We start from the raw sequence: 8,440 nt of genomic DNA on the forward strand, positions 1-8,440 counted from the left end.
GTAGCAGTCTGCTCCTGCCGACCATTCAAACCGCGGAAGGTGACAGTCACTCTCAGTGAAGGGATCTCCGCTACTGTACTGGCCTGACCCAATGATGCCGACGTGCATTCCCACGTGACGAGCACCCTCGCGAGCCAATCAACGAGCTCGGACTATCCTCCAGTCTGTGGGCCGCCCCTCTTTTACAGCTTGTCACCGTGGGCATCGCTTTTTGCGAGCACGTGACCACAGAAGGCGCTTAGTGGCATTTAAACATCACCCATTGCGCTTTCCGCCACCAAAATAGACTCACGAAGCCAAACGGAATCAAACGGCAAACGTCTCTATGTCGAGTGGACGCTATTTCCCTTCCTAACGCCGAATGACGCTCTCCTTCGTAATTTTTGAATTTACGGACTTGGTTTTTTTTCCCCTCATTATTTTTGCCACCTGTAGCTAAAAGTGTGTATTTTTAAGAAACGCGTTATGGGATTATTGCGCATCCGTGCGTAAAGGAGTGGAAACGGGGCTAAACCCCATTTGAGGGCGCGTAAACCTCCTGGAGTGGAAGCGGCATGCAGGATAGAAAGGAATGCGCACTCACATAGGAGAGAGGTGATCCACAAAGATCGCCATTTCTCTCGTTTGTCATATTTCTGGGAGGACGAGGAGGGAAGGGAGGAAGAGGCTGAGGGGGAGAGAGAGCGCGTCGCTGAGCAGCCATGGGCAAAGAGGAGTGTAAAACTATGCTGGACGCCCTGAATAAAGTGACGGCGTGCTACAGGCACCTGGTCGTGGCTCTGGGCAGTACGTCGGACTCGCAGAACTTGCGCGAGGAGCTGAAGCGGACCCGCAAAAAGGCGCAGGAGCTCGCCGTGGCCAACCGGACTAAACTGACATCTCTGCTCAAAGACAAGAGCATCAGCAAGGAGGACCGCGCCGAGTACGAGCGGCTATGGGTGCTCTTCTCCAGCAGCATGGATCTACTGGAGGTGGACATGAAGCGCTCGCTGGAGATAGGCCAGGACTTCCCCCTCAAGGTGCCCACCAGGCACCTGATCCAGACTGGCATGACGGGGAGCACCAGCACGGTGGCAGCGCGCGCCATGAGCGTGCAGAACATGAAGTACGAGGCGGACAGCAACATCGACACGGCCGACCTGCGGGACCTGCAGGCTGAGATTGGCCAGGTGAGTCAGATGATGGAGGAGATGGAAATGAAGGTGCAGGTGGCGCCGTGGGCCGTGGAAGCCAAGCAGGAGGCGGGCGCAGAGCTCAAGTCCAACATGAGCGTGGGAAATTCCTCCGTGGGCATCATCTCCATCTGTGAGGAGGAACCCAAGGACGAGGAAGGCGGGGGAGGCGGGGACGCGGGCTTCGCATCCATCTGCGCCGTGGTGGTCTTCTTTGTCATTGTGACTGTGGCGGTGGTGCTTGGATATCTGGTCATCAACATGTCCTGAACAACTGCCCGTCCCTGGAGGGGTTGGGTTGGGGTGGGGGAGGGGGGGTGCCTAATTAAAAAAAGGTTCAGCCCTAAAGAGCAGTGGTGTAACTGGCACCAAAAAAATGCCACTTAACTACAGTACCGTAACTCTTACTGTCGCGGTGTGCTGTTTAAAAAGTTCAATTCTCAATGTTATGAATTATTTGTGATTCATGTTTAGCGACTTCCACAATAAGCAATGTAGGAGATAAGAGAGAGAGAGAGAGAGAGAGAGAGAGAGAGAGAATGGCGATCAGGCACATTTGGAAGTAGCTTTTAGGGTCCAGAGGTTATTTATTTTTGGAGAAGGGAATGGGAAAGAAAACAAAAAAATGTGTAGTGTAGAGTAGAATATATATTTATCGTCCCTGTGGGGCAGTTGGCTTAGCCGTACAATTGCAAGGAACTCCATGGCAGGTCATTAGACATACCACACAAACTGAAGTCCATTCATTCGACACTAACAAAACATATCTCACACAATACGGGACACTATGCACCCTTGGAGATCTTTTTTTTTTTTCTCTCCAATTGACTGAATGCTTTTATGGCTTGTGGCACAGGAGAGAATTTGGGTCTGCCCTAGGCCAGAGGGGGGTGATGGCAACAGTATTCAAAAAACGATGTCAGAGGGTGTGTATAACACATTCAATGTTATTTGCCTTTCTCGTCAGTCTGTCTTCATAAATGCGTTCAATGCTGAAATGGAAGGCAGTATCTGGCCATCAGCGACACGTAATCCAAGTGGATTAGCGAGAGAGCTCATGTAGCCTGACTACTATTCCTCTTTGACGCTAGATGATGCTTCACATTTAGACTTGTTTCAAGCAAATGCGGCCATCTGATAGAGGGAAAAGCACGACAGGCAAAGGTTCGCTCTTCACGGGCTGAATGTGATTTAATGGGCACCATTCCATAGTGTAGCTAGTTGGCATGAAGCCAGATTGTTGTGCATCAAATCACAATGCTATGCTAATGCTATCAGATGGTGGGTAGGGGGGTGGGGTGGGGGGGTCTTAACAAGATGGCCAGAATTTTTAAGTAACACACCAGTTCACTGTTAAGCTTGTGCTTCTTTTCAGGGTTGAATGTATATACAGTATTGCAACATGTGTATGTATATACGGTACATGAATATATATGAATAGAGGTTTTGTACAGTCATCTGTCAGATAATGTACATACAAGCAGGTATATTTATTATAATAAAAACAATTCAAAAAGCACACTTAGTAGAAGTCCTTGCATGTATTCTGTCTTGTGCAATGCAATCATTTGAGATAATCATCTTGTTTTTTAAAAGTGCCAAATGTCAAGTCTCGACGTTGTAAGTGCTGCAAAGCTGAAGGGATTTTAAGCAGACGATTATTACTTGGGACATAACCACCTTAAGGTTAAATGCTGTTCAATTTTCCAATGGAGATGCTTGATCTGCCTGGCTAATGGTTTTACTTCTAAGAGTATTTGTGTATTCCTAGAATAGCCCAGGAGATGTTAAGGCCCTGAGGCTCCAAGGAGGGGTTTGGTGGAAGTAGTGCACTGCGACGCCAATGAATTAAAATACAACCGCTCAAGGCTAGTAGGAAGCTGAAAGTGGATATGTGGAAAAACGGACAAAAAGACTCCATTTACTGACGCTTTTTGTTTACGCTGGGCTATGGTTGAAAAGTCATTTCTTTCAGTGACACCATAGAAACAACAAAATCAGCTTTTTTTCTGTGGAGTCCATATCTACTGTATATGGAAAAAACAGAAAAAAAGATGTAGGTGTTGCACTTCTTTTTTTTTTTTAAAGAAAGAGAGCAGCACAAATCCAATCTTTGAAAAGTGAATTGAATTTAAACCGCGACACTGAAAAAACACTGAAGCTTTGAAATTGAATTTCATCAGAACATATTATGGCATACAGCATTGTTTTTAATTGTTTGCATCATTAGCCTTTGTTAAAAAAAAACGGAGTTGTCGGCTTTCTCTCAACATGTAACGTAAAAATTTAAACATTTTCCATTCCTCCCCATTATTCTCTTAAGCTGTTGTGCATCCTTTAAAAGTCACTGGTCCTTTCTTTATATAAAAAGCCCAAAAGCACTTAGGACGCAGTGCTGCATGAAAACCATTTTGCATCTTGTTTCTCTTTCCTGTCATTTCAAGAAAGTTCCAAAAGATGCAAAAATACATCTGTGATGAATTAAACATGTCCAAGAAGGAGGGGACTAAAATGTTGGACTTGGAAGTTTCTGAGGCGTGAGGGGTTGCTGACTCTGGAGACTATTTCGGACAGCTCAGGAGATATCTAAATATATTTTGGCAAGCTTGAAAATTCGACAATTTCCTCCCAAAAAGTTGAATTCCACTTTAATCATACGTGGAGGGTCATTGAAAGGTCAATGAGTCTTCTCCCAAACAGAGTTCTCGGCAGCGATGCGAGCCACGCACGGCAATGCATCATCGTCTCATCACCGACAAAGATGGTGGGTTTCCAAGGCTGTGGAGTTGCCATGGTAACCCACAACTGACTCTTGGAGGCAAACAGCACAAAGGTTGAGCTGTATTATTTCAACTTAGCTTGTCAGACATACACAGGTGTGTGTTACACTATTTCCATTATAATCCACATACAGTGAATGCATTTAGCCTGGATGTTTTTGATTTCCCTTGGTAAAGCAATGCAAAATCGAGTACAATAAATTGTACTTTATTATAATTTCATAATGATAATAACAATACAAGAAGCTAACTTTATATGAATAGCCACGACACAGGAGGCATTCAACGGCTGGATTGATGTCAACAGTCACACAATTCAATTTCTCACATTGCTACACAAAAAAGTTGTTCTTTGACTGAAATAAATGTTGGCTGCATAAAAGGCTGAGGTTTTTAAGCTATTTTTTAATTTCAGTAGTTCAATTAAAAGTATACTGTATAGATGATACTCAAGATTCATTAAACACAGTAGTTTTCAGAAGGCAAATCCCGACCTAATTTCCTTTAGAAAATGGAGGTTTCGTTTGTGACATTCTAATTTCTTGAAATCGTGTTTTACTGGTTTTCGGGAGCAGCAATAAATAATCATGAAACCAATAAAAATAATGAATGTAATATTTCACACGACATGTGATGAATCTCTATAAAGGAGTTTCAGTTTGTGAAGGTTCCATGATATTATAATTTCATAAAAGAACGTGTAGCTTTTAAAGTTGCTCTTTTTCTTGTCAGTGACATACTGCATTTGTTTGTAAATTTCTATTTTACTGGTATGTTGATGAGTAAGGAATCAGATTTTATAAATTACATCTCTGATTCTGTGTTAGCGTCTGATCTTGTTTTTGTGATTTCACTTTGAAAAACCTTATTTCATCCAAAAATGACATCAGTATTTGGCACAACACCATCATATGTACCCACTACCCCCACCTCCTGCAAATGCATGAATCAACCAATACTGTATATCAGGGGTGATCACCTAATTTTTGTTGTAGGCCACATTTCTGTTACCGTGTCCCTTGGAGCGCCATTATGACTGGGCCAGATCTGCCCCCCGGGCCTTGAGTTTGACACCTGTGCTGTATATGGCACGTGTACATGGGCCAAAGCCCGAAGACAGTGAAGGGAGAGGGAAATGTCCCGAAGTCCTGCACAACTCAAATGGCTTCAACACATCAACATCTGATTGTGCGTCTTCCAGGGATGGCAATGGCTAGTGATGAAAAAAACAGAAAGGGGCGTGGCCTGGACGGGGCGACCAATCACAACAAGTAAGACATCATACACGTCCAATCGCAGGGCTGTTTACAATCGGAAGATGGAAAGACTGATCGGGAGAGCTCGTGAAAACTCGACGATAAGGTACCTGACCCCCCCCTAAAATGTTCTCAACAGATTTAGACGATTCACAAAAATGATCAATTTAAGAAATAAAACGGCGGGTTTCCGCGTATCCGCGGAAAATTGCCATCCCTGGTCTTCTCTCTGGAGTGTTCTTGTTCGTGAGTTGCTGCTACTGTGTTCCCACAAGGGTTGTGGAGTTCACTGGTTCAATGAGAGGCAGCGTGTGGTTGTACTTGGGTGTAATGTTGACCTGCAGTTCTGGACTGTAGGGGTCTGAGATCAAGAAGCGATGTAGCGCAGATTTAGAACCTCCTTGAATCTCCATGTTCGTTTCCACGTTAGTCACTTCTGAAACGGTAGACGGGTACAGCTGGTCTCCTACGAGTGAACAGCAACAAAATTTCAAAACTGGAGCAATCGGCCAAGTGATGGAAAACCCCCCAGATGAATCACGCACCTGGCAGCACTGATATGTAGCCGTTGTCCTGGAAGAGGATGACAGGCAGCCACTGCTCGCAGCCGTCGGTGCCGCGTCGACTGGCAAACGCGTGGAGGTCGCTCAGCGAGGGGAAATGACACATACGCCTCAGCTCATAGAACTGCGGGGGGGCAATCCACAAATTGCGAGCCCCGAAGCTCTGCAGGACATCCGAGGGCGTCGACCACTGGGATGCATCGACACACGAGGTGAGCTACAGTGGATGTAAAAAGTCTACACACCCTATTCAAATGCCTGGTTATCGTCATATCAAAACATGAGACCATGAAAAATCATTTAAAAACTTTTTTCTCGGCTGTTCAATACCGCTTTTTTTTTTCAGATCGATATCAGTACAAGTATTCACTCATTTGTACTCACCGATACCAATACCAAGTATTGTTACCACTCGTACTTACAATACATAATAATTGTAAATAAACACCTTTCTGTCTTTGGATGGAAAATGATTCACCAATGTGTCAAACGGCCACAAAAAAAAAAAAACAGTGTAGCACCAACTACTTGCAAGGAAGACTAATTTGTTTTCTGATTTTTTTTTTTTTTTGCCTCAAGTATTGATGGCTGGTATCAGCATCCTTTAGGAGTTTGTGGTACCTTGAAATAAGAGAAAGGCATTTGATGGCTCATTTATAACAGATTTCTAACACATTTGCACATGACGCTTGAATAGGAATACCCATACATCCATTTTATACAGCACTTGTCCTAAAGGTTGCTGGTGAGCTGAAGCTTACCCCTTTTGCCTTTGGGCAAGAGGCAGTGTGCACTCCGGACGGGTCGCCAACCAATCACAGGGCACATATAGACATACAAGATAGATGGCACAAATGTATATTAAGTGTCACCTGTAAGTGTTGAATTTCCTTTTGGTCTTGGAGGGCGCATGGTCTCTCTTCCAGGCAGCACATGAAGAAGGCCGTGTCAAACCTCTTCGCGCCGTATTGTCCCTCGGGGGTCAGCCAGTTGGCCCACTCGTGGAGGGCCCAGATGTTGGGCAGCACCTCCAGCTCCCTGCACATCCTGACGAAGTTTGACGGGTTCTGGTTTACCAAAGTCCGCCATTTGCTCAGCTCATCGCTGCAAAGCTCGTTTACTTTGTAATGTTTGACTTCATCGTTGGCGCGCCTGTCTTTCAGACTCTTTAACAGACTCAGTTCTTCCTTTTTGGACACGAAAAGCAGCACGCCAGATTCCTCGAATGTCTCTCTCAAGGCGCAAATCCGGAATGCGACCTCTCCCGGGATAGGTGAGCCCAGTTTGTGCCGGTCGGTAGCAAATATCGGCGGTCTAGTCTCTGGTGGTTGCCGGACGCACCTTAAGCCAAAGTTGGGAGAGTTGGTAAAAGCTTTGAAAACGTCCAACCACTCACTCGAAAAGTCGGAAGGGTCCACCATTCCTCCGGGGAACACATAGGCGTTAGGCATGAATCCGCTTTTACTGCTTCGTTTCAGGAGCAAAACATTGTAGTCAAAGATGTGAGGAACCCGAGGTCGTCCTTCGGTTTTAACGGTCGACTGAGAACACGCAAAACCCGGCGTAGATACATTTTCCACGCCGAGCCTGTGACCCGCCAATAGAATGAGAGTGGCGGCCTCCTTCCAGTGTTTCAGTCCAGTGTTCATTTTAAAACGTCAAATGTTAAATTCTTGTCAAATTCATTGTAAAGTCACTGCATCTATGGGCACAGTTGTTGTGTTGGTAACACCCGGAAGTAATCGCAATTCCAATCTGAACTATTTCCACCAAATTAAAGGTTGGAAGTTTCACTGCTGCCACCTACAGGCCGGTGATTCCAAAGCAGCTGCTGCCATCTACAGGCTGGATGACTCACGTTCTCGCATGATCGTCAGTCGCCTGCTCGAGCTGTACGATAGAAATCTGTGGCATTTGTGTTTGAATTACGTTGTTTTATGTTTCAATTTTAATTTCGAAACGGATTCTTTTCAACCACAAAACTATCACGCGTAAAAATAAAATATATAAAACAATACAATGTAAAGGTGCTGATTCATATAAAGAGTAGTAGAAATATTTCATGATTTACTTTTTTATTTACAATGTTGATGGTTATATTCTATTTAAAAAATCACATAAAATACTATCAAAACGATTTTGATATAAAAATTAAGGTGTTTCACGTTTTAATTGAATTATTAATTCAAAATCATTATCACTATTAATTTATGTAATTTATTGTATTTCACTCATGTGCTGTTGTTTATGTAGGCGTTTGCTATATGTAATTTAACATATTTGATCAAACACTAATTGACAGGAGAGTGGCACGGTGAGTTGGCTTAGCTAACTCAACTAACTCAACTAAGCTGACCTATCTATCTATCCATCTATCTATCTATCATATTAAACGTTTATGATGCACTGAGTCACTTTCTATTTTATCCTAGGAAAAATATGTTTTGTGTTCTATACCTCAAATGTTTTTGCTGCAAACTCAACCCTAATGAACCCAAACCATGCAGCTCCTGCAGTGCCTTTATCAGCCAAGCAAGTGTTTGCTTGCATTGCATGTTTATGGTTTTCTTTGCTGACTTAGTACCAAAAACATAAGGCCCTTTAATTTAAAACCACCTCACCTTCTGTGCATTATGGCACTAAAAGTTCACATTGTCACATGAACACAT

General features: G+C 43.9%; 2 protein-coding genes across 2 annotated transcripts; one reads left to right on the forward strand and one right to left on the reverse strand.

The window, feature by feature from the left end:
• Positions 1–205: 205 nt before the first annotated feature.
• Positions 206–2,693, forward strand: LOC147207766 (regulator of G protein signaling 9-binding protein). The gene has a single exon (XM_086107271.1). It carries the CDS (start codon positions 702–704, stop codon positions 1,440–1,442), a length of 741 nt encoding a protein of 246 aa, XP_085963397.1. The 5' UTR covers positions 206–701; the 3' UTR covers positions 1,443–2,693.
• A 1,451-nt stretch (positions 2,694–4,144) lies between these two features.
• Positions 4,145–7,849, reverse strand: nudt19 (nudix (nucleoside diphosphate linked moiety X)-type motif 19). The gene is made up of 3 exons (XM_086107270.1): positions 6,644–7,849; positions 5,754–5,961; positions 4,145–5,674 (listed from the first exon to the last, which is right to left on the reverse strand). Exons 1-3 carry the CDS (start codon positions 7,418–7,420, stop codon positions 5,466–5,468), a joined length of 1,194 nt encoding a protein of 397 aa, XP_085963396.1. The 5' UTR covers positions 7,421–7,849; the 3' UTR covers positions 4,145–5,465.
• Between the last annotated feature and the right edge of the window lie 591 nt (positions 7,850–8,440).

The sequence above is a fragment of the Hippocampus guttulatus genome, chromosome 3 (assembly GCF_054856545.1).
Source record: "Hippocampus guttulatus isolate MCC_2025c chromosome 3, RoL_Hgut_1.0, whole genome shotgun sequence".
Taxonomy (NCBI): domain Eukaryota; kingdom Metazoa; phylum Chordata; class Actinopteri; order Syngnathiformes; family Syngnathidae; genus Hippocampus; species Hippocampus guttulatus.

What these genes read in the sequence shown, in the direction of transcription:
- LOC147207766 (XM_086107271.1), top strand. Translation starts at nt 702, where the DNA reads ATGGGCAAAGAGGAGTGTAAAACTATGCTGGACGCCCTGAATAAAGTG.
- nudt19 (XM_086107270.1), bottom strand. Translation starts at nt 7,420, where the DNA reads ATGAACACTGGACTGAAACACTGGAAGGAGGCCGCCACTCTCATTCTA. An exon ending in AGGAAATTCAACACTTACAG is followed by an intron (nt 5,962 to 6,643) that starts GTGACACTTAAT and finishes GATGCATCCCAG; the next exon opens with TGGTCGACGCCCTCGGATGT. An exon ending in CTACATATCAGTGCTGCCAG is followed by an intron (nt 5,675 to 5,753) that starts GTGCGTGATTCA and finishes GTTCACTCGTAG; the next exon opens with GAGACCAGCTGTACCCGTCT.